General features: G+C 42.5%; 1 protein-coding gene across 1 annotated transcript; it reads right to left on the bottom strand.

Moving 5' to 3' along the window:
* Positions 1-2,268: 2,268 nt before the first annotated feature.
* cacng1b (calcium channel, voltage-dependent, gamma subunit 1b) lies at positions 2,269-20,833 on the bottom strand. Its single transcript, XM_074656842.1, has 4 exons — positions 20,063-20,833; positions 9,325-9,399; positions 6,778-6,915; positions 2,269-5,137 (listed from the first exon to the last, which is right to left on the bottom strand). The coding sequence occupies exons 1-4, from the start codon at positions 20,301-20,303 to the stop codon at positions 4,905-4,907; spliced, it is 687 nt and encodes a 228-aa protein (XP_074512943.1). The 5' UTR covers positions 20,304-20,833; the 3' UTR covers positions 2,269-4,904.
* Between the last annotated feature and the right edge of the window lie 4,923 nt (positions 20,834-25,756).

Below are 25,756 nucleotides of genomic sequence, written 5' to 3'. Positions count from 1 at the left end.
CTTTATTCTGGAAATCTCAGATGTTTTTTCCCTCAATGTGGCCCTAATACTCTGTAGTACATTGTCTCTTTGACCCTCACTGCATTAGACTTATATACTATATACTTAGACTATAAACTGTGTTACCTTCATTACAATGATCACATGTTTTGCGGCTCAAGACAGATTTTTTTTTTGCCTAAAATGGCTCTTTTGATAGTGAAGGTTGCTGACCCCTGCTCTAGATGAAGAAGTGACTCTGTGAGGGCAACGACACAAGGATGGTTGAATCTCAGTAAAGAAAAACACATTTTTATTTCCTGAATAAATGTACATCCATTGATTCTCTATTTATAGGTACACATATAAAAAAACATAAGGAGGAAAGAATGCTTTATTCTATATATGTTAAAAAAGGAGAGGAACTAACATGATTATGCATCAATACACATCAAACAGCATTATTGACCTTTTTTATATTAGTTCATTAGAAGAAGAAAAAAAAGACAATCGTGGACATATCAGAACATTTATATTTTATAATAAATACAAATCAAGTGTATTGTTTGCAAGAAAAACTCCGACAGATTTGTTTTATATACTATACATCTGTCAACAGCTGCTTCCTGTTCGGGCTGCAACTAATGATTAGTTTCTGTATCTGTTGATTATTTTCTCGATTAATTGATGAGTTTTTTGGTCTATAAATTGTCAGAAAATTGTGAAAAATGACGTCCTCAAATGTCTTGTTTTGTCCACAACTCAAAGATATTCAGTTTACTTTCACAGAGGAGTAAAGAAACCAGAAAATATTCACATTTCTTAAAAAATTACTCAAACGGATTAATTTAATAGTTGACAATTAATCGATTGATTAATTGTTGCAGCTCTACACGTCCAGCTGAATGTGATGATTCATGTTATTTATGTGTAGAATATATAAAATAGTCAATAAAATGGAAAAAAAAACATAGATATATTTAGTTTTCTAAAAAAACAAACCTGCACAACGACCTCTAACGTTTGTGATTGCAGTAAGAAAAATGGAAATGTTCCTCATAGAAGGACCTCAGGGCTAAATGTAATCATTCCTTCTTGTGTTCCCCTGGTTGTGAAACAGCGTCGTTCAGGGAACTTTAATTTCACTGCACCTGCTCCGGCTGAATGACTTCGGGGGCGTATAGGTGGCTGTTTAGCTAACAATGTACGACCCTTTTCCAGCAGGAAATAGAGCCAAATAAAAATGACTGCTGTCAGGTGAAAATCTGATTTGTTTGTTTTTGTTGATTGTAGAATCACAAAAAGGTCATCTGTGATTTTGAACATATCAAAACGCTGTGCATCTGACAGCAATAAGAAAAATCTTCAAGCTTTAAGGTACCATTTTACAATCATAGGCTTAAATGGAAAAGCCATCTGTGTCACACTTATCCTAAATATTGTAGGCATATATTGCCCCCCCCCTAACCCCAACAAAAAAAAAACCATAATGTAATACCAATAGTAATATATATATAATAAATATAAGTGCCACAAACATCTATATTCTCTAAGGATGTTTATGATATATTTTTATGTAGTCTATGCTTCACAACCCACAGTTATGGCTAACCACTAAAAGTGGCACAGTTTCAATTGACGATGTGCTAAGCCACGCCCTCCTTAGTTACTGTTGCTATGCCTGTCAAGCTGTCCATACGGAGGTTTACAATTAAAAGAATTTTATTGGATTTACGTCAAAATTCGAGTAATTTTTGCAACAATGGTTGATTTCAGACAAAAGCCAATTGATGCTGATTTTAACATCTTGTATTTGGCTATTTAATTAAACTAACGTTAGCGTCGTCAGCTGACTTAAAGGGACCAGTGTTTTAGTGACATCTGGCGGTGAGGATGCAGATTGCACTATTTGCGTCACTTTTAAAGGGACTGTTTGTACCTTTACTTTTTAAGCGTATAAATGTACTGGTGTCTCCCCTGTTCACTCCGGCTGCGGGCGGAGACGACAATGTTACTCGCTGCGGAGCCCCGCTGCCTCAGCCTGCGCTGAAGCAGGAAAAGCCAACACTAGGATCAGCATTGATTCATGGAGAGACCTTCGTCTGGTCAGCTAACATTACTGCCAAGCAGCTGAACTATAGAGTGATATTGTGGTTTTAGCTGACGTGTGTCGCCTCACTGTTTTGAACGATGCTCGTTCATGTCTATTTAGAGCGAGCAAGCGCGAGCCTGACGCTGACTTTAGTTGACTTAACGGCCACAGGTGTTGCTGTTAACAAGCATTTCTGAAAGAAAAAAATAAACCTGTAACGCCACAAAATCATGACATGGCTGGCTTTGTTAGTAACACTGGGTTAGGTTAGTGTTACTGTATTTAACTGGACACATGCGCTATATTAGAGCGGATAAATACACTGTTAAATAAATTTCTCTTAGCCTACTTTTGTGCTTGTATTGGTTTTGGAGAGGAGACACCACTTGCAAGTTATGATTGGACAAAGGCTGTTCAGGGTAAGGGTTCAGCGAGCGGTCAATTATTACACTACACTAAAAGCAGAGTACATTTATCAAGCACAACTCCGACGTTCAGCAAATAAGGACTAATAATATGGATTGGAGGTCGTGGACTTAAGTCACCAGGGGTCTTGGACATCGACCTGAAATAAATGACTGATGTCAACGAGGGAGTATCAGGCATACGGCTTCTCTCCAGACAATCAATGTCATGGATTGACTGTAGAAAGTCCTCGGAGAAAAGAAGAGGCTGCTGCAGTGACAGTAGCCCATTATAACAGCTCACTACTTCACTTTAAACAAAGCGTTAAAGTGCAATGGGTCACCATCTTTATCTGGTTTAGTGGTACATTTTTAGTCCAGCTTTTTTTCTTTTATCTTGCCATCTAATGTGATTTATTTAGTCTCAAGGTTTGATCATGTCTGGTGCTTGTCTAGTCCAGTATAAAACAGCATCTGAAAATGACTTTCATTAGAGTGGCAGACATAGAAGGATTACCTGCAGATGTTGTCAGATTAGACACTGATGACCATAAACAATCTTACATTATATCTTTGAACATGATTGTCGAATACTATGGCATTCTTTGTATCGTAAAATGTGTCAAAACCCTTAAATGTGGCACTTTATAGTCAAATACCCTGATGAAGGTCTAAAGGTACGTGTTCACAGGGGCGTTTTTTATCGCAAGGGAACACGACGCTTCCCAGCATTGGCACTTGGTGTGCTGTCCCTAGAAACAAGGCACACGCCTCCTGATTGGATGAACGCTTTCCCGCCGTTGGCTGCTGCTCCCAGTTTTCAAACCGGAACCAGTCTGGAGGCTCGTTTGGAAACTTTCTTCTCTTATTTCACGTAAATAGTTCACTGAAATGTGTTTCTGAAAACATTTGAGGCGAGAAATAATCCATGCAGTTGATGAATCTGTCTTTATTTTGGATCGACAACGTTTATTTTAAAAGATCCTCGGGAGTTTCGAGACGCGGCGAGTCGCGTCGGACGCCCATGATTTGCATAAAGTACACAAGCCCTCAACTTTATGTAAATGAGGAGCGGGCGTCGTGACGCCTAGTCTCTCAAATCGCGAGCGCCACGCTACCAGAATGCATTGCGCGGCTGCTTACATAGACAATGAATGGGGGGCGTGGAAAGCACGGAGGCTGTGGACACGTAGCATAAGCCTTAAAGAGCGATACAGGTGCATGTTTTACCTCATTTACTGCAAACTCTTTCCAAAGTATACGTCTCTAGATCCTTTCTTCCATCCGACTGGTTGCAGCTGATTTTAGAACAGTATGAAAATCAATTAGCAAAAAATTTCGATACTGTTTGCTTCAAACAGTATCGACATTTAGTTGGCTTGTTTTTCATTCGTTTTTTTGTCACGAGGTGATGCAGTTACAAGCAGAGCCCACTTGATGTGTGGGTGTGTTTAGGAGCTTCAACATCCTAAAACCGCTGCTGAAGAGCATTGATTTTATGAGATATGTTATTCCTCAAAAACAATTAATGACCTTGTAAAAAAAAAAACATAACGTGAGTTTGGTAAATTCTTGCTTTAAAAAAAAGGTGCTGCTCGGCAGATGACTCTTAAGTCTCGGCTGTTACTTAATTATTCTTCAGCTCTTAAAAGGTACCAGTGTGTAGGATCTGATGGTATCTAGTGGTGTGGTTGCAGATTGCAACCAGCTGAGTACCCCTCCGCTCACTCCTCCCTTTCCAAGACTTCGGTAACGTGAGCCGCCGTGTGCAAAACCGTGGTAACGCCGTTCACCTCACTCAGAGGTCATCCTTACCAAGACCACTTTAGGAGCAACGGAAGTCAGACGGCTGCTGGCGATACCACGGTTTTGCACTCTGCAGCTCACGTTACGGTGGCCTTCAGGGAACGTAAAAACGTGAAACGCTCTCTAGAGTCATTGTTCGGTTTGTCCGGTAGAAACATGGTGGAGCAACATGGCGGATGTTGATAGATATAAACGGCTCATTCTAAGGTAACAAAAACACAACAATTCTTAGTTTCAGGTGATTATACACTAAAGAAAACACAGTTATGAATATTATATTCCATTTCTGCTAATAGATCCTCCAAAATGTTACTCACTGTTCCTTTTAACACACCAACAAGGAAGAGTTTTCAAAACATTCTTGCTTCAATTGCTTTACCCTGTGAAGATAACGTGAAATCCATTGTTTTTGCTGTGGCTGTTTAACTATCACAAGTTAATATTTTACCAACATTATCTGAAATCAATGGCCACGGAAAGTGGGAAACACTTTGGGAAATAGCTTGCAGTAATGATAAATATGTGGGATAAGATATGTCGTTAAAGGGCTAAAATATGCCAAACCACTTTTATTTTTTGTTTTGTTATTTTAAGCGGGCTTTCAGACGTTGCATCACCTGTGGCTACTCTAAGGTGTCGGGCTCAGCGTCCATGCAGGTCTCCCAGGGGTTACGAGGCATGTGGGGCATGGAGATGAGGAGCAGGGCGCCTCCGCTGAGGATAAGCAGGGTGAAGGCGGCACAGGCGCAGGTGAAGGACCAGGAGTAGTAGTATTCGATCCAGATGGTCTCATCGCTGTCGATCATACGCTTGACGGACTGGCGCATGACCTCGACGGAGATGATGATGCAGAGCCCTGTGCACCAAAACAGAAAGAATGGGCTGCTGTTAAAAGCAGATTGTGTTGTATGGCAAGCCGTTTTAACATTGAATAGCGAAGCTTGACGGTTCTTTCTAATTGTAGTAACAAGCTACAACCTCAATTTAATCACAACGAGCCTTTAGTCCTTCGAGCTGGACACATAACATCGGTCTCTTTGAGCAGCCGGCTGTGAGACGGGTGGTTCAGGGACCGCTGTGGATCAGATAGATAGAAAATTACATGAAATAGAAAGAGCTTTTATCGAGGGATCTGTGGAGAACAAGAGCTTTGTTCACTAGAGAGTTGTGGTAGAAATTGACAACGTGTTGTAGATTTATTGTCTCCAGACACACTTTATAAACCAATTCGCCTGCAGCAATGCGTCATAGTATGTTTGAATAGCTTCCGCCCATGGATGTATAAAGAGAACTGGATACAGCGTTGGCCTCGTTCAGTCCTATGAAACTTGCTCAGTGGCGCATGAAGACAAAAAGGCTCGACTTCCGCCTGGAAAAGTACCCGGATCTTGGGCACATGGAACATGCGCAGTAGCGTCTGCTCAGTCACATGACTCGGTCACGGGGTCCCAACGACACGCCGTCATCACGGCTTGGCGCTCCAGCCTCGGTCTGGGTCTCATTCACATGAACGGAGGAAGAGAAATAATTCTGGATTCAGCTATTAGTGCGTTTTACAACTTTAAGGACCTAATAATTTAAATAGTGCTATTAGAGTGTTCCTACTGGAAGTTACCTAAACAAATCATCAGCTGAGTTACAGACGTCTCTTTCTCAATGTAAGTCTATGGGAAAAAGTATTTTTGGGCCCAATGACATCACGTGACGGACACAGAAATTGCAGTACCGCCGTTTGGCCACTACAAAAGTTGGCATCAACAAGCGGTGCTCTTCCTGGGGGCTTGCTTCGGCCTCCCACTTGTCGTAGCTGCTGACGTTATTACAGATATCTGCAACGTCATTTCGCCTAGTCAAAACTCTAATTCAGGATATCCGTAATTACATTTTGACTATCCCTAACTCCAGTTAGAGATATCTACAACATCTTTCTGACTAGTCAAAGTTTTATTTTAGATATCTAAAAATGACAATGTAAATATCTACAATAGAGGAGAATTAAAGATATCTTGAACTGGAATTCTGACTAGTCAGAATTAAATTGTAGATATCAACAATTCCTTTGCGGATATTAGTAAATACTAGTCCAAACGGATATCTAAAATTCAAGTTTTGCCCAGTCAAAATTACGTTGCAGATATCTCTAATGAATATCCTGTCTAGCTTTTAAATGTTAAAACGGTTTGCCATATGTTTAATCCAAAAGATTGTCAGTTTTAGTTGAATTTTGAAACAATAAATTTGATGCTAGATGGGAGTTTGCACCCATCAAAGTTAATTCAACACTCAACTCACCACCTCCAAAAAAAATGTGATGAAAAAATGAGCCGTGTCAGTTCGGTTTAATGAGCTGCATAAGTAATATTCATCACCAAAAGAAAAAGGTGTGCACGACGATGACACCGACACACCTCGCTTCGAGTTGAGCTGCATAACACGAGAGAGACGAGACGAGAGTATACCAGACGAGAGCCTGATCTGTGATTCACATCATCTGACCTGCGAAGGCGAAGAACATCCCAGCGGGCCGGAGCAGGTAGTCCCGTCCCTTCCCGAAAGAGAAGATGACACAGAGGGTGCCCAGGGTCATGAAGAACAGGCTGAAGATGGCGATGGCTGCTGCTGAGATGTTGTACTCTGGGGAGAGATAGGAAAGAAGCGACAGTAAAAAAGAAAGAAAGAAGAGAGTGAGAGATGGAGGGAAGAGAGGCGGCAAAGTGGTAGCAATTAAACATTGAGAGAGTGCAGGAGCAGAAGGGGCGGCTGCAGTCTCGTTTCCATAATAATTATTTCAATATTGCACTCAGGCGAGTTATGACACAGATAATTAGCCTTTAAATTAGCCTCACTTTAAAAACAACGCTCATTTATCCTAACTGGCAATATTGCCATTTGCATGACAGATACGATGCTGCCGGCTTCTAACAAGATGATTACGACATGATTACTCTCTCTCTCTCTCTCTCTCTCTCTCTCTCTCTCCCTCTCTCTTCCCTCCCGTCTGTTGTCAGATAAAGATAATCTAGTCTTTCCTGCTCTCCAACACTCCAACTGTGATAGAAATGATCCTTGGAGCGTCCTATTCCATTTCAGCACCCCGACTGTGGAGAAACACCGAGTGTAAAATAACCCGACGCTACAGTCTGTTTGAGGACTGTTGGTCTGTGTGTAAAGATTTCTTCATGCATCTCACGTGTGCACGTTTTTGCTGTTGTCAGGTTATTAAATAGGCTTATAGCCCCATAGATGTGGGTCAGTAGGGGCCTACTACACCTACTAGTAGGTATATCATCTATTCACATGGTAGATCACTGAAAGAAGGTATAAAAGAACACGACAGCGACCTCTAGTGACCGTAGTCATTATGATAGACTGTGTGAAACTCCATATGGGGTGGAGGTCGGGGACGACGGGGTATGCATCCCGTGTGAAACCAACAATGTGTTAGTGGTTATTTACCACCTAGGAAAGCCATCCATCCTCTGAATGCTCTAGGTCTCTAGTTTGATCCATCCATCCTCTGAATGCTCTAGGTCTCTAGTTTGATCCATCCATCCTCTGAATGCTCTAGGTCTCTAGTTTGTGGCTGTAAAGTTTCATGAGGCTGTGATTATCCTAGAGGTCACCACAGGTCATTTTATACAGTGAGGTCAAATAAAAAAAAAAAATGGTCTTACTACAATGAAATGTCTCCTATGGGGACTAACATCATCACACATGAATACAGTTGGGCTCATTGGATCCACAAGAGTCTCAGCTTTACAGTGATATCCAATTTATGTAATTTCAAGACTGTTTAGGGACCCCAGTATGCAGAAATATTCAAACACACCATTTTAGAATAGGGGAAAATAACACATTTATACTGCATGATATATATCATAAAGTGGGCATGTCTGTAAAGGGGAGACCCGTGGGTACCCATAGAACCCATTTTCATTCACATATCTTGAGGTCAGAGGTCAAGGGACCCCTCCCCGACATGGTAGCATGACATGGTTGGTACCAATGGATTCCTTGGGTTTTTCTAGTTTCATATGATATCTGTGTCTTCACCTGCTAGAGCCTCTGAAAGACAGTAAAGTCAGTCGGGATTGTGAGTCTCAGGGGGTTAAAGCTTTTACTAAGTAGGCAAAGGTCAATACCAGGTAATCAGTCCAATCAGGCAAACAAATCCATGCTGGAAAGCTAGGTGGCAAGACACTAGACAATCTGGCAAGTGGGACTGGTGAACTAGGACTGGTATATATGGGCTGAGGAACTGGTTAGGGAACAAGCTGCAGGTGAGGAGGTGGCCAGGGAAACCCAGTTGAAGGGAATGAGGTGATCGCAGGCAGGAGGGAGGGGCAGGCTCTGAAAGGACACGAGAGGTTAATGATGAGGCATGAAAGTTTAACAGATGAATAAATAAACTAAGGGGGTCGCGACAGCGTTGCACTGATGTCAAGGAATATATTTCTTTGTCCATAATATTCTGTATCTGACGCTATCCTGACGACCACCACATATGAAACGCTGTATAAATTCATCATTTTCAATATGTGTCTTCGCTGATTTCACCAAGACGTAACCGTGTGCTGCAATTGATCTAATAGTTTGATAATGATCTTTAATTGTCTCCGTTATGAGTAACCAGCTGTTTGTTATTCTATGTGAAGCTGAACGGGTCCGCTGGCCAACGCAGAGCCAATGGAGGAGCTGCTGCTTCCTGGAAAAACATTTACTTTGAAAATAGCAAAGCGGGGATGATGAGAAGATGAGAATCAGAGAAACAGGTTTCCTTCTTATCTCATGTAAGGGACGGTGTGCATTTAACTGAGTTTGTGTTCAAATGTTTCCTCGTTATATTGAAAAGAAAAAGGCATATTGCACATTAGTTGTGTAAGAAAGGAAAGTGTAGGTTGTAGTGTCTGTGTATATTAGATTTCTTACATGTGACAGCATATCTGAGCATATATACATGTAGAAAAGGCTGTTTTTGCTGCTGTTGGGTGTTATAGGATGTGTTGTAAAATGTAGCCTGGGTGGCAGCGGGGAGGCACGCACCTTTCTGGGTCTTGACTTCAAAAACTTCAGCTTCTTCCCCCGAGGTAAAGTGTTTGAAGTAGGAACAGTTTTTTGCTGTAGAGTAAAACAGGGAGGAGAGAGAGAGAGAGAAGAAAGAGGGAGATGAAACAAAAGGGGAAGACAGCAGGTGGTTCAGGTTATATCTGTGTCTGCAATACCAATCACTGTAAATGGATCCCATCAGAAAGCTAATAAACACACCGACATTAATGAAACACACAGCTATGAAAGAAGGTAATGTTGTATGACCATAGACTGTTAATAAGATGTGGACGTAGAGCAGGTTTTGAAGCCTGGAGTTCGACATTTTGGCCGTCACCATCTTGTTTTTTTTGCAACCAGAAGTGATATGAGAGGGTTGAACTAATGGTGCCTTCAAATGGGGTGGTGTTTACCGTGTTCATCAGAAGAGTCCACATGAATGCCCCCCCGGTGCTCTCACGACTTTACCGCTTGAACGCCAAGCATATCGTGTACAAGACTTCTCATTCTTGTAAATACGAGCTCACGAGTTTCATTTGAAGGCACCATATGTTCAACCGAATGCTGAATAAGACATTTTTAGGCGACCAAGTAAGGGATAATGTACAGCGAGACGGTCATGGTTGTGACAGAAATCCCGACAGGGCAATGCTATAGGGGTTTCTTTCACAACAATGACCGGCTCGCTGTACATTATCCCGCTTATTACACGGCTACTTAATGAAGAAATCAATAATTTGACTCAAAAACGGTCATCAGAACTGCGCCCATAGCAACGATCTGTTATAAAGAAACTACAGACCGCAGAACGCCGTGATTGACCAATCAGAATCAAGTATTCAACACAGCCGTGTAATAAAAGGTTCGAATTTTAACTTTCATGAACTAAACACACTGTGAAACGGTTAAAGATGTAAGACGAAAACAACTCCCTTACCGGACAACGCCGTGGTAGCGACCTGTCAATCACCAAGATAGCCCCGCCCTAAAGCATCCCCTGCTTTATGGTCTATCTGACTCTAAATGGGACCATAATTTACTAAATGAACATCATGCTATATTGAAGAAGACTTGAAACTAGCGATTGAGACCATAAACTCATGTTTACAATGTTTACTGAGGTAATAAATCAAGTGAGAAGTAGGCTCATTTTCTCATAGACTTCTATACAAACAGACTTCTTTTAGCAGCCAGAGGAGTCGCCCCCTGCTGGCTATTAGAAAGAATGCACGTTTAAGACACTTCAGCATTGGCTTCACTTAGTTATCTGCCGTTATCCTAAAATAACAACTCAAATCCTTCACTGTCCACCTCGTTGTTTACTTCTCAGAAACCAGTTGGCACTTCTACACACAGGAATGATACATTTCTGCACTTTGCTTGTCCAAACTCATAGTCCAATCTTCAATAAAGCCTCATAAAGAAAAACGATTCCTGGGTGCAGTCATTGCCCACACATCCATCTATCTATTTGTTGTCTCTAAGGGCAGCTGGGCTGAGAGAGTGGGGGGGTGGCGAGGACCTCTTTCCTCCACTCATCATCAACTCTCACCGAGATTAAATCCATAAAGCAGACAGGTGCTCTCTCTGTCCACACAGACACGGACGATGTTTGTGGACTGGTGTCTGCATGGGTGTGCACATACATGTGTGTTTGTATGTGTGTACCAGGCAACGGAGGAGCTGTTTGTTACCCAGGATGAGAGAGAATCACTAAAGAGGTAACCTAGCAACAGGCTGCTGCAGGTCTTGGCTAGGCCTATCTATTTACAAAGGTATATCAAGAGGAGTGCGTGCATGCATATGTGTGTGTGTGTGAGAGAGATTGAGGGGATGGACAGGCTGACGGTGGGGAGAATCGGAGGCGGGGTCACAGAGCAGCTTGGATCCGCAAATATATTATTTTCATTAGTCTTCTCTCATTAGCTGTCTCTACCTCTGGGGCTAAACTAATCTAACCTAATGTGTGTTTGGGCGTAGCTATAAGATTTACTCCAGTTTCTATGAAGACTGTTATCTGCCCACCACACAAAGACAAGACAGAGAGACTTTTGGTTCATACAAAGGAAGCTTCAAAAGCCTGATCCTCTAGTTATATGAAGTTATCGATGAATTACAAAGGATAACATAGAGAGCAGGGAAAGAAACTGAGAGTTAAAGCTGCAGTAGGCAACACTTTTTGGCATCATTGGGCAAAAATTCCATAATAACCTTTCAGCATATGAGAGAAAACTAGACTTCTGCTCCTCCTCATGGCTCTGTTTTCAGGCTTTAAAAAAATCTAGCCCGTGACGGGAGACTTTGGCCAATCACAGGTCATTTCAGCGTTCCTATTGGCTGTGCTCCGGCTGGTGGGCGGTGCTTGATATTTCCTCAAGAGATCTCAACATGGCTGCCGGGTCACAATCGTTCTCATTTTAATAATAACGGCGGTTGGATTTACCTTGAATTTCTGAGTAATTATTGAGAAATCCAAAGCTTGACGGAGCCATTCCTAGTTACGGCTGCTAAGATACGATTGGACAATCGCAGTTCGGGGGCGGAGTTTAGCAAATAGGTTTATTTTTGTTTTGTCCAAGGTCTGAGAAGTGAAGCCAATGCTGAAGTGTCATAAAACTTGCATTCTTTCTAACAGCCAGCAGGGGGCGACTCCTCTGGTTGCTAAAAGAAGTCTGATAGTATAGAAGTCTATGAGAAAATTAGCCTACTTCTCTCTTGATTTATTACCTCAGTAAACATTGTAAACATGAGTTTATGGTCTCAATCACTAGTTTCAAGTCTTCTTCAATACAGCATGATGTTCATTTAGTAAATTATGGTCCTATTTAGAGTCAAATAGACCATAAAGCAGGGGATGCTTTAGGGCGGGGCTACCTTGGTGATTGACAGGTCGCTACCACAGCGTTGTTCGGCCTGGGAGTTGTCCGTGTTTTCATCTTACAACTTTAACCCTTTCACAGTGTGTTTTCAGTTCATGATAGTTGATTATAACATTTAAAAAATGTGTATTCAGTGTTCAGTTGTATCACTCTCTCATGTCACTTCTGGTTGCAAAAAAACAAAATGGCGACGGACAAAATGCCAAACTCGAGGCTTCAAAACGGCAGTCCACAAACCAATGGGTGACGTCAGAGGAAGACCTATCTCCACAGAGCTGTGTCTGCGCTAAGACAGGTCTGGCTCCACACGTAAGCATTCTGGTATTAAAGTATTTCTTTAAACCAATCACAATCATCTTTGAGCGGCGCTAAAACCATGATGCAGCGACGCAGCCCTTTCAAAACAGATAGTGCAGAAGAGGAGCTACGCAGCCAATGGCAGAATTATGCTCACAATCTACACCCGTTGAGTCAGACTCATTTTGTTGTGATGGTGACTTTGTTAATAGTCCATCCATTTCACATCATTGGTAGAATTAAATAGTTTGTTTTCAACATTTTGATTCATTCCAAAATGGAAAATAGCTGTTATAGTACTGACATCGGTGCCAATTCATGAGCCAAATCAACCCAAATGACAGGAATAGCGTCTCCGACATTGGTGCAGTCAGGAGAACAAATCTCTTCTGTCTTCAGTCCTTTACCTCGTTGCTACAACAGACAGAAGACAGGAAGAGCAGACGCACAGGAGTGATTCATCCAAATGATTTAATCACTTTGCTTTGTCACCGCCAAAAAGTTTTGTTGCCAAGTTCTGTTTTTATGACACATCATACTTTTGGAGTCTACTGTACTAAACTGCAACTACTCACATTTTGTAATGAAAATAAAACTGCCCACAAAAGGTTAAAAAAAGAATCTGGCTTCTAACTTTAGATGATGAACATTGGGTGAGGAGGAGAACATCTGGGTGCGTATCATTGACCTTGCAGTCAGGCTAATGGGGAGATTTGGTTCCAGCGAGGGGGAGTGATTAGAGCGAGGTATCGCCTGTCATCTTAGTTTTACCTCTTTCTATTAAACTCTGCTACCACCTCCCTCTTTCTGACATGCAGCTTCTCCTTTACCCTTCTTCCACCTGTCATCTCTCTTTCTTCCATCTCAACTTTACGTTTAGTATTCTCGTGTTTTTTTCCTTTTACAGTTTCTAGTATGGTATTTACATGCTTTTACCTATAACCACAATTTAGGTCCTCGGAAATAGCTTAGCTGTTACAGAAGATGGTGTTTTTTTAGGCTGTTCTTTTTCGAGCCACGCAGAATGACCGACTAATTCTGGGTCAATGTGAATAGGATGGGTGGTGCTGGTGGTATTTGAATGGCTATTCCACTAGGAGGTCTGATAACTGGGACACGGCAGCACAGGAGAGTCCTCACGGCCCTTGTGAGTATGTGCATGTACGCGTGCGTGTGTGGCCTGACCTTTTATTGTGAAATTCAAAAGTTTGTCTGGTGGTTTGTCACCACAAAAAAAAACACATCGGAGTATCTCCTTCTGTAAGTGATGTTATCTCTGAATATGTATTTCCTTTTATATATTTTTAAATTAACATAATGGGGAGATATTCATTCAAATATTGACCCTTACGCTTGTTTTCTCAGTGCGAAATCGGCGCCACGCCTCCACGTTTTTTGGCTCTGCACCCAAAGCTGGCAGAGAAGAAAATGACAGGGCGTCTGGAAAAGTGAAAGCGGTGGCTCAAGGTGACATCGGTGCTTTTGAGAGTATGAATTGGGGTCACCGGCATTGTGTCACTGAAAAGAAGCAGAGGAGGAGGAGGATGTTTTATTTGAAGGTTTAAGTGCTCTGGTAGTAACCTCTTCCCACTGTAAGACGAGACAACTTGGCCCCTGTTCACAACTGGCGTTAACATGCGTCCTGAGTGATCCGAACACAAGTGGACAGCTTTAAGTACGTCTGTTCACACCTGGCATTACAATGCGTCTCCACATGCGTCTCCAGTGACCACTTGTGATCCGATCTCACTTCCCCGCTCTATATGCAAATAAACACGTAGTAAGACATTGTGACGTACTATTACATGAATGTCAGTTGTAAGATCCGGGAATGAGAGCGAGCAAACGGTTGCGGGCGGGAGTCAGCTCCGTGCAAAGGAGCGGAACAAAAACACTGACACACCTCCGACAATATGATAATAATGCACATTGCGTGTCTGATAGTCTGTAGATTATGTAGTGTAGTGGCAGCTTGCTATAAACAATCCTCACCACTTCTAGCCGGATGTAAGTGTTTCTGACTCACATAAACTACCATGTCCTACTTCCAGTTGCCTTCAGCAGACACTCACTCCTTGGTCAGCCTCAAAGATGAGGCTCATATTGTGAGTGAAAAGTAGTTTATTCCACAAAAATTAAAATAAACAAAAATATATCCATATGACCAATCTTGGACCAGTTCCGCTGGAAATAACTGAAATACAGTCTACAATCTGTGGTCTGCAATAGAAAAATTGTTGCTCCCCATTCTGCTCCACTGAAGCCTAACTCGCACTAACCACACTTGAAGGAACACGCCCAAATTGTCCAATAGCAGGACGATTAGAGGAGCACATCTTAACAAGGCAAAACACACATCATAGAGTCTAAATGGATCAAAACCCATTCTAATTCTAATGTATGTCCAGAGACCTGCGGTCAGTTGAGTAGGCGGTCCGTAATGTGGCCCAGGACACATCAGCGTACACACTGCTAAAAGAATGTGGTCTGAAAGATCCGATCTCAATGCGTCCTCAATGCGTCTTGAGTGCGTTCACACCTGTACTTAGAGGTGATCCGATCACTGAGGACGCGTGTTAATACCGGGTCTGAACAGGCCCTTGGAAGCTCTAAAACGTCTGATAATAAACTCCTCTCCTTCTTCTTTGCGCACATACGTGTAAGAACAAACACATGCACCCAAAAGCCCCATTTACGCTCTTAATTTCCCATCCGAGCAGCATGAAGCCATCCATAAAGGGTTCGTTTGATTTTTTTTTACAGCACTCAAGCTGTCATTCTTCATTTGTTGGAAGCTCATTTCAAAAGTCATTTGGGTTCACCGCTTCGCTGCCGTTGTTATGCAAGCCCTTCACCAAAGCAGTGTAATTGTGCCTATATGAGAAAGTGTTTGTGTGTGTACGCGCCTCTCGACGACTGACTCCCGCCTCTGTTTGGGGAAAATGCAAATGTGTGTTATTAAGTCCAATCACCGCTGCTTGCTTGGGTATACTGTTCATCAAGGATGTAATCTGTTAGGGTGCACTCTCGATCAGCTCAGGGTTTCAACTCATTGTGCTTTGTTTAAACACTCGAGCTACGACGCACATTCAATTGACAAGCAGGTAAAGTAACGCTGGCGCCAGCCACTCCATTAGGCTCTAAACTCAGTGGCCGGTTATTATTAGAACCTCACAAGCGTATGCATCCTATAACACACTAGTAAGAGTACATGTTGAGTCTATTTTGCATCTGACTTGTTGCTAATTGAGCAAAAACAATCTAAGTATTTGTTCCGAACTGTCCAGTAGTACTGTAGGTTGAATACTGGGATAAAATCTATGGAAACAGTCAAAATGACTCCATGCTGCAGACCTCATCATGAGGTGTTGCAATATTGCCAGAGGCTGGCTGACTTGCTACGTGCAAACACTGACTCCCTTAAAAAGTACCTGTGAATTTATCACATTGCACTCAAAATGTGCAATCCAGTTCTCAAGCTGCCAGTCCTGATGGCACTCTATCGTGAAGGAGAAAGCAAAGGGCTGAAGCCAGAGAGTGGCTGTATTTTCTCTGTGGTCCTCTCTGATGTCAAACTACATTAACCAAACTGGGTGCCAGTAGAGAAAACACCTGTTAGAGAAGAAACCTGTAGACGTGAACCTGTTTTCTTGGCCACTGGAAACTGACCAATCACCATCTCACCAAAATACTGTGCATAAGTAGTGGACGTAGTCACCGTGATGTCACCCATTGGTTTGTGGACTGGCGTTTTGAAGCCATGAGTTCGGCCTTTTAGCCGTCGCCATCTTGTTTTTTTGCAACCAGAAGTGACACGAGAGGGTGGAGCTATCGAACGCTGAAAAATACGGACATTTTTAGGTGATCAAAAAGGTTATAATTAACTTTGATGAACAGAAAACACACTTTGAAAGGGTTAAAGTTGTAAGACGAAAACATGGACAACTCACGGACAACGCTGTAGTAGCGACCTGTCAGTCACAAGGTAGCCCCGCCCTAAAGCATCCCCTGCTTTATGGTCTGTCTGACTCTAAATGGAACCATAATTTACTAAATGAACATCATGCTGTATTGAAGAAGACTTGAAACTAGAGATTGAGACAATAAACTCATGTTTACAATGTTTACTGAGGTAATAAATCAAGTGAGAAGTAGACTCATTTTCTCATAGACTTCTATACAATCAGACTTCTTTTAGCAACCAGAGGAGTCGCCCCCTGCTGGCTGTTAGATAGAATGCAAGTTTAAGGCACTTCAGCATTGGCTTCACTTCTCAGACCCGTAGGTAGCCCCACTGCTCTCCCCCTCCGTGTCATCTTGACATTACATAAAAAGGCAGCACAGAGGACTAAAGGACGCACCACCACCACACTCATAGATCCACTCTTGTGCCTGGCGTGGGAGCAAATGGCAGAGCTGCGTATAGCCACGCGCCAAACCCCCAGACCTTTACAGGTAATATGAGAGAGTGACTCACTTTCTCTCATGAGCCAAGTTTAGAAACGCCGCTGTGTTTGTATGAATGTAACCAAGGGGGGTGTCTCTGTTAAAACAACTGGTATTAACTCTGACAGGTGGCAGCAGACAGAGGGCTGAACTCCCTCTGCTGCTGGAAGTGAGACAGGTGAGCCTCTGACGAGTTTAGTCCGTCAGACGGCTTCTCTCTCTCTCTCGTGTTGTTCCTGTCCACTCCGGATCGTGTCGACTGTCGCTGAAGCAGTTGTGATTCTGCACAGATATTCTGCCACCGCTGCTGTCAAGTTGTAACTGGATCGTTCATGTGTTGTCCATGGGGAAAGATGTCCAACTTCTGGTCTTAACAGATAGAAATTTCTGTCTCCATTTAGTGTTGTGGAGGCAGGCAGCTGTCACAACTCTGCCCTCTCTTTCAGGTACAGTACAGTATTAAAAGCTCCCCTCCTCCTCCTATGCATACTTCCCCCGTTAACAGAGGCATCCCTGCGTCTCTATCCACCCACACAGACTTCTGTCTTCTTCCCCAATCCCCTTCATCCCCTCCCGAGTCTCCCAGGTGTACTTTTAACTCACGAGCTGGAGCGGGAAGCCACACTTCATTAAGGCCTGTACTGATCCTGAGGTGCGGGAGCCGGAGGCTAAAGTCAATGATGGAGTCAGTGTGAGATCTCTCTGTTAGGCTGCGAGGCACGCACACACAGCCAGAGGCCAGCGAGACGCTGTTTATCCCGAGGCCGGCTTCTTTTCAAACAGGCTACATGGCTATTTTGGAGATGTTTGACTGCTAGACAGAGCGCTGTTGACTTGTTCTTTTTTTGGACTCAGTTACCGAATGTAATGTTATGCAAGGAAGGGAAATAACTTCCAAAATGGACCACCATTTTACCTTTTTGACACAGATTCTGCACCAATGAGCAGCCCACTTTTTAGTTTTATAGCTTGAATTTAAGCAAGAGTTTGCAAATTGGTGCATTTAAAGCAGCAGTGGGTAGAAATATGATTGTAGACCGGACACTATATCCTGACAGTAGTGCATGAGACAGGTAATCTGAGTCCTCCGGTGTTCCTAATGACATCTGCAGGATTTCATAGACTGGAAGAAAACCACCAATCAGAGCGGAGCTGGAGCCTTGCCGTCTCTGAGCAGCTGTCAGTCACTCACGAACTCCGATCAAACGGTCAAACTAGGCAGCGCTGATCAAATATGAATCAATATTCTGTTACTGTAATGCCTATTTCTCTCCTCAGATGTTCTCAGAAACATCTTGTAGTGTACTGTTTAGCTGTAAAATGAGAAAGTTAATGACCCGGCAGCCATGTGGAGATCAAGTTGAGGAAATACCAAGCACCGCCCACCAGCCGGAGCACAGCCAATAGGAACGCACTCTCTCTATGAAATGACCTGTGATTGGTCAGAGTCTTCCGTCACGGGCTAGATTTTTTTAAAGCCTGAAAACAGAACCATGAGGAGGTGCAGAAGTCGAGTTTTCTCTCGGAACACTTGAAGAATTTTTGCCCAATGATGCCAAAAAATTGTTGCCTACTGACGCTTTAAACATTGCCCAAAGCGAGGTTTATCAGTAGCATCAGAAAATACTCCTTGAATTATAGTATATTCCTTAAAAACTGCAAAGAAAGTCTCGCATCTGGTTTGATCAAAGCCAACCTGAGATCAGTCCAGTCGCTCAGCAGTTCGTGAAATAGTCACAAAATATAATGTATTGATTCGTGTACATTGACACAAATTTCCTATTTTTTCGTGATGGCCAGCACAAAATCAATTCTTATGTAATCCACGTAATTGTGAAGCGGGAAGTATAAACAGTTGCGTAGAGAGGAGGTCGGGGTGGATTGGTGGGTCTAAAAACACCAGACTTTTGCCCAGGAGACGGGTGTTTGTACCCCATGTGAAACCAGAAGTCAACTTTGATTTGTCACGTAACTTCTGTACTTAAGTTACGCCACTTCCGGTGTTATTAAATCAAACCACAATCTTTTCCTAAACATAACTAAGTAGTTTTAGTTTGAAAAGACTGGAGTGGAAATTGACACGTGCGTCACGTGTTGCTAAACATTCGTTGGAAAACGCACCAAAAATACGTTGTTGAAAGTCGTGCTGAGCGTCACGAAAAAAAAGGGAAATTCGTCCATGTACACGAATCAAATAGATTTCACAAACTGCCGGACACTGTGAGTCTGACAGAGCAAGAGCTGAATACGTTAAATAGCTTCTCTACATTTTTGTATATAGAGAGTTGAGTATGCTGACAAATTACGTAACACTTCCTGTGAGGTCAAATGGATTTCATTCCTCCTCTTCCATCGAGAGTCCATCAGCCCAGATTCATGTTTTTGTCATGTAAACTGTGAAGCACAGCGGTGGCGACGCTCTCCCATTACGCACTTGACTTCAGCTGGTTCGACTGTGCTTAATTGGCGCCCTGTTCAGAGACTTCCTCTGTGGAACATAATGACAGTTTCAGTGAGAAGCTGCGTCATAGATCTGTTACAAGGGGTGGAAGAAAAGGCTGACCAAATGTAGCTCCAACCCTCTCTGTTCCTTCTTTACTGCCACTGAGGCTGTCCTTAAAATGATTTTTAGATGTCAAAGCAATGTTTGATGTCCCAAGATTTATGGAAAAATGAATCAGAGATTATTGGAAATTGGGAAGAAAAACACCAGCTCTGCATAGCTGAAACTCAAATATACGTCAAGCTCAATTCTAACTCTGATAAGTGTGAACGCTAGCAGACAGACCGCCATATTCTGTTGTTTTTGTCTGCTTGACCTGCATGTTTACACAGATTCATGAAGCAGAACTGCAGGATAAATATTTCTTTCAACAGGTTTTTTTCTTTCTCTGTTTCTAAATCTGGCAAAAGAAAAACTCCTCACCGCGACTATACATCCAGGAGGTCAGCAACCACACAACAAATTCACCTTGATATCAAATATAAAAGTCAGAATGTCACCTTGACATGAACTTTAACCCCGGAGCAGAACAACAACAACAACAACAACACACAAAATCATCAAGCAGCAGGTTTTCTTTCCCCAGCAGTGACAACAGAAGGCTCCGTACCTCCAGGTAAGCTGATGGGGCCGCAGCCTTTGCCCTGAGGGTCTTCCTCCACGATGAAGATGGTCTTCTTGCAGAGCCTCCAGAGGCCAAAGTGGGCCGCCTCGCAGGTGGCGTTGAGCTTCTCCACCCGGGGGCTGAGCACGGCCCAGTGGTCGGTCACCACCGCCGCCAGCATCGCCGACATGCCCACCAAAATCACCACGGATGTGATCTTGACCTTGGTCGCCTGCTCCTCGAACATGTTGCCGCTTGACGTGTGTGTGTGTGTGTGTGTTCACGTGCCCGCGTTTGCACATGTGTGTGATCGTAAAAGGCTGCGTAGGACAGTCAAGGTTGTCTTCGGTTGACTCCAGAGGTTCCCCCCCTGTCTCGTCTACACTTGTGATGTCCTCTCGTCTCTCCGGCTCTAGTTTCCACAGCTCTTTCTGTCTCTTTCTCTGCCTCGCGCCTGGTGGTTGGTAAAAAAAGTCGGCCAGATAACAGTGCCCTAGTTTTCTACCTCTCTCCTCGCTTCCTCTCCCTCCCAAGTTGCCTTTTGGTGAGCTGAGGCCATTCAGCTATACGAGACGAAGACGCACTGGGGAAGTGCTCACACCTATTACGCCCATTACTGGACCATTCTGGTGTCGACAGGAGTCGGGTCAAGATCAGACACTTTGATTTAAAGTTCAGCTCTCGGTCTATTGACTGTGTGAGCGTTCCAGTTGTGCACTTCTAATGAGAACTTGAAGTTTTGACAGTGCTATTGAATATTTAATCGTCATGCCAATCATTTATCTGAAACATTCTCTGTCGCTCATTTTTCTTGTTGCCGTTTCCAGCTCAATTGTCTGAGGCGCTGAAGTGTGCCAGGGGAATCCTTTTGGGGGTGGGGGGCTTCCTTTATTAGTTGTCATCTGAATGAGCTGATCTACTTACTCAGCCAATCAGCAGTTAAGGCTCGAGACAAGGGTCCCACCTGATGCCAGCAGCTGATCCAGATTCAGAAAGACAGAGGCTTCAGCGTAGGACCTCTAGAATGTGAAGTATATTATATATGTTTAATGATTCCTGAATATGTGTTAACTTGAATTTGGAGCAAAATCCTACAAGTGGCTGTGTCATACTGTGTGCTGCACATGAATGTTTGATTCTATATTTTCCTTTTAATTTCATCTTTAACAATATATTCATCAAATGCTTTGCTAAAAAAATGACTTGAGGATGGTTAAAAACAACCCAGTAATGACCTGATACATCTCAAAGGCATAATCAACCTTTCCCTATGAAATACTTGAGTAAATGGGCGTGCTTTTTATAAACCAATGTGCCCCACTTTAGACAGGACTCTGGCCCATATTCAGCCCTGACAACGCTCACACAGCTCCGGGTTTTTAACACACTTAAATGACAAGACGTTTAAAGCGAGAGCGAGAGGCGTAAGGGGAAAGTCTTTGGAGAGTATTGTTTGTGTGTAAGAGATGTGTCTGGATTGTGCGCCAATTATACAAAAGAAATATGTGTCTGAGTCTGATGTCTCACACGTTTTAATGTAATGTGAGAGAGCCAAAGTGCTTTCTGTAAACACCATCAGTAGCTAACTGAACCAGGAAATTGATCATCAAAGATAAATCATCTCAGCTTTTAAAAAGAGAAAAAAAAACACCCAGCGTGTGGGTTGAGAGATGAGAGACAGTTGTGTTCATTATCATGTTCCACCTGGAAGCATTTGCAGCAAAACTGCCTTTTCTCCCAGAGGAGGAGGAGGAGGAGGCTGTGAGAGCGACCGCTTGTCTCTAAGTGTGTAATAATAGTGTCTTTTAGCGCAGCGTGACCCCCTGACCTGCTTCATTTCACTCGCGGTCCCCTGGTGACTGTGAGGAGACCCAACGCCTCACAGCTGCAGAGTCTCCAAGCAACAGACGGCAGTGTGGACGACCGCGGTGATGGCACATCACGGACGGTACAAGTGTCTCATGCTGGAGGGATCACCTCGTGTCAACAGAGCAGGAGATGAGAAACACTAAAAACTAGAGATGCACCGATCCGATACCGGTGTTTAATTAATAAGCTATATGCCTCACTGTGTGGAAGACACTGGGATCATTCTGTTATGTGGAAGGGAAAAAAAAGGTCTCAAGGTTGGCAAGTGTGAGTATCGGCCCAATATCCGATATCAGCGTCGGTATCGGTGCATCCCTACTAAAAACAGATGACAGCGTCTGGCAGGAATCTCTCAGAGCTTTACCAGAAATATCACCGGCAAAGCATTTCAGTACACCGGAACTGTTAGAGCAATGACAGAAACATACAAGATCACTTCTGCTGGAATCAGGAGTGACACATCTAAACTCAGCAGTGATTAACTTCAATTACAGCTGCCAGCTTCCCCGTCACATTTTTTCATCCCAGGATGAAAAACAACCTCAACTGGTGGCTAATTTTATCCATAATAACAGAATAGATTGCACAGCCTTCAGAGGGGAGCCGGCTGTATTCATTTGCTGATGACGGGCAACATTACTCAAGCTAAATTAGATTACCCATATGCCCCGAGGCCTCTTCTGTGAGGGTCATGTTAATATTCCTCTCTTAAAAAAAAAACAACGGGATCATTTATCGTACGTGTAGACGCCGTCCTTGCTCACTGGACCTGTTCTGGCAAAAAGCTCCGACCATCAAATCAACATGAAGCCGGTGATGTGGGACGGTGAATTGAGAGTTAATGAGCACAGATTGAAGAAAAATTAAATTAAGTGGAAATTACAAGAGGCTGATGTAGCGGCTGAAGTGCAACATCAGATACCACTATCAAGATAATTTCCCCAGCTAGATAAACAGATCCTTGTTTTACCAAATTGAAATCTCAGCAGCATAATTGCAGGTATCAGACAGGTTGATGTAGTTCTTATATGAGGCATACCTCACTTTAAATAGAGAGCGCTCTGTATCCAGGTATATGTTTCCTTACACGGCAGCATGTATGTGTTTTCTGTGCTGTCGTCCTTTTTCCCTCTCCAGTAGCTCTGCTCAGGTGTGATGCATTTGCTCAACGAGGTTGGGAGGGAAGTGCTTAGCAGCAGAAGGGAGAGAGGCCTCTGGTGTGAGGACTGCTGGTTTTTGCTGCCTCTAGGTTTATGATTTTTGTATTGTCTTGTTGTTAATAAATCTTACGGATATGAGTGTTTTAAAAGTGTCTTCTGTGGTTGATTTGGGTCATTTGTTGGAGTGTTGTTCGCCCCAATAGGGCTGCCCAAGGGTGGGGTGTAACAATCGCATAGCCGTCACACGAAAATCCATTTTATCAGGCTTCAAGTAATGCGTTTGTGTCCAGCCAGCCAGCCAGATCATGGACTACTGGATTAGATGTGTGTGATGACACGGAGAGGAGACCAAAAATAATTAAAAAATAATAATAAAAAATAAAAAATAATCAAAATGATAATGAAATTAAATAATAATTAAAAGAAATAATTTGAAAAATAATACAAATAAAAAAAAATTAAATAATACAAAAAAAGTGAATAAAATAATAAAATCCCCCCAAAAAATCTAAAAAGAATAATAAAAAATGAAAATAATGAAAAAAATAATAAAAATTCTAAAGAAATTAAATGATGATTTAAAAAATAATAAAAGTTAAAAAAAATAATAAAAAAAGTGAATTGAAGATGAAAAATAAACCAAAAAAAAAACAATAGCGGCTCCTGAAGAGGTTAGATGATGCCATAGCATCAGTTATTTCAGTTTTGAGAGTATTTCTTCATTGAAAGAAGAGCAAAGAACGGCACTGAAGGCTTTTCTTGATTTGAAATATATTTCTTTGCTCTTCTCCCGACTGCTTCAGCAAGAGTTTGATTGACAGATGGTTCATCCGATCACCTTCCAAGTATTTTTTTTTTAAGTACCTGCCCACTTTTCCTTGCAGGTTCATAGCTGCATATGGCCAAATCATAAATAAAACCATTACTGTGAAGAAGCCTTCATTCTGCCTTGAGGAGTAAAAACAATTTGACCTGTAATAAAGGACATAACCTCGGCTGAATAGCCCTATTCCTCTGCTCTTTTCTTCATTCGGTATATTTCTAGTATGTGCAGAAAAGGTTCATTCTGCTCACTGATTGAATCAGCTATGGACGATAAAAAAATGTCTTGGTTTGGTCATCTCTCTGAGCGACAGTGACGGCCTTTTAACGTTTTGATCTAAGAGCGCTGCCATCAGCTGCCGACGCCGACTGATTTATTTCTTTGCCAAACAATGCGGAGACTCTGAGGCTGAAGTGGCTGATAGCTCATTCTGAGATGACAGCGATTCAGTCTTTATGCAGCAGAGCTGAAGAGGCATTCAGGACCCAGAGAAGGTCAGTCGCAGGATTCTGAAGGAAACTCTGCAATCAAAGGGCTGCAATCGAAATCAAGCTCCGCCGAGGTGAACGCTTATGGCTGTAGTTATTTGGCTTAAATCCCAGATATGTGGAGTATTATCCATGTTAGCAGCCTCTAGGAATGCCAATGTCAGTTTGTTGGTCGCATGGATGTATAAAGAGAACTGGATACAGCCTTGGAGGCGCATGAAGCCAAAATGGCTCGACTTCCGAGTGGAAAAGTACCCGGATCTTCCGGCGATCTTCCGCATCCATTGGGCCCAAGGAGCAGGCGCAGTAGCGTCCGTTCGGCTGCATGGCTCGGTCACGGGGTCACAGCTGTCACGCTTTCGTCATGGCTCGCTAACTCCGCCTCCCAGCCCATTTGTCGAACCACCACTTCATGACGGAAACATCTAAACAACTATTGGATGAAATAAAATGAATGATTTTCTACAGACATTCATGTTCCCCAGAGGATGAATCATTCTGACTTTGGTGACTTTTCCTTCTAGCGCCACCATGTGGTTGACATTTTGTGGTTTTGAGTGAAATGTCTCAACAACTTCTGGGTGGATTGCCATGAAATAAAATGACCAAATCTATGGCCAAATACAGGCAAAACAAACAACACTCCCATCAGCCTCATTTTGGGCTACTTAGTGCTAATTAGCAAATGTTAGAATACTAACACGCTAAACGGAGATGGTGAGTAGGGCTGTCATGATCAGATTTTCCCGAGACGTGGCTAAAAGTACAATAAAGTATTATAGTTATCGATAGAAAAATTGGAGAAAAAAATTATAAAAATTCTATCAGTCAAATTCATCTTTAACGTTGTTTAATGTGTCTCTTTTTTGGCAAATAAATTACACTCAAAATACTAGTGTAGGGAGGCGGAGAGAGAGTCTGTAACCATAACTGTACAAAAAGGCACTTTAAGAGGCGCTGGATTATTTACACAATATTATATGTGTAATATTAACATGATATCAATATTTAATTTTTAAATATCCCGGTTATCGTTAATACCGGTATATGGTGAGCATTGTTATTGTGAATATGTTAGCATGTTGACGGAAGCGTTTAGCTCACAGCTTCACAGAGTTGCTAGAATGGCTGTAGTCTCAGTCTTGTTAAAAAAGAAATCACCACTAAAGCACAACAATATAACCCTGATTTAGTTTATTGGTCTATGTACAGTATGTTTTCAATCGTATGCATTATTATTATTGAGGCATTGTTCAGTAAAATAATGCTTTGAATCCTCTGTTGCACATTAAAAGTTATTTTTTTGTATTTTTTTATTGTACTTTTATATACAACTTTACAGCTTTACATTACAAACAGA

The sequence above is a fragment of the Sebastes fasciatus genome, chromosome 13 (assembly GCF_043250625.1).
Source record: "Sebastes fasciatus isolate fSebFas1 chromosome 13, fSebFas1.pri, whole genome shotgun sequence".
Classification (NCBI taxonomy): Eukaryota; Metazoa; Chordata; class Actinopteri; order Perciformes; family Sebastidae; genus Sebastes; species Sebastes fasciatus.
Note: the sequence above shows the minus strand (reverse complement) of the source record. Positions and strands in the feature narration are given on the sequence as shown.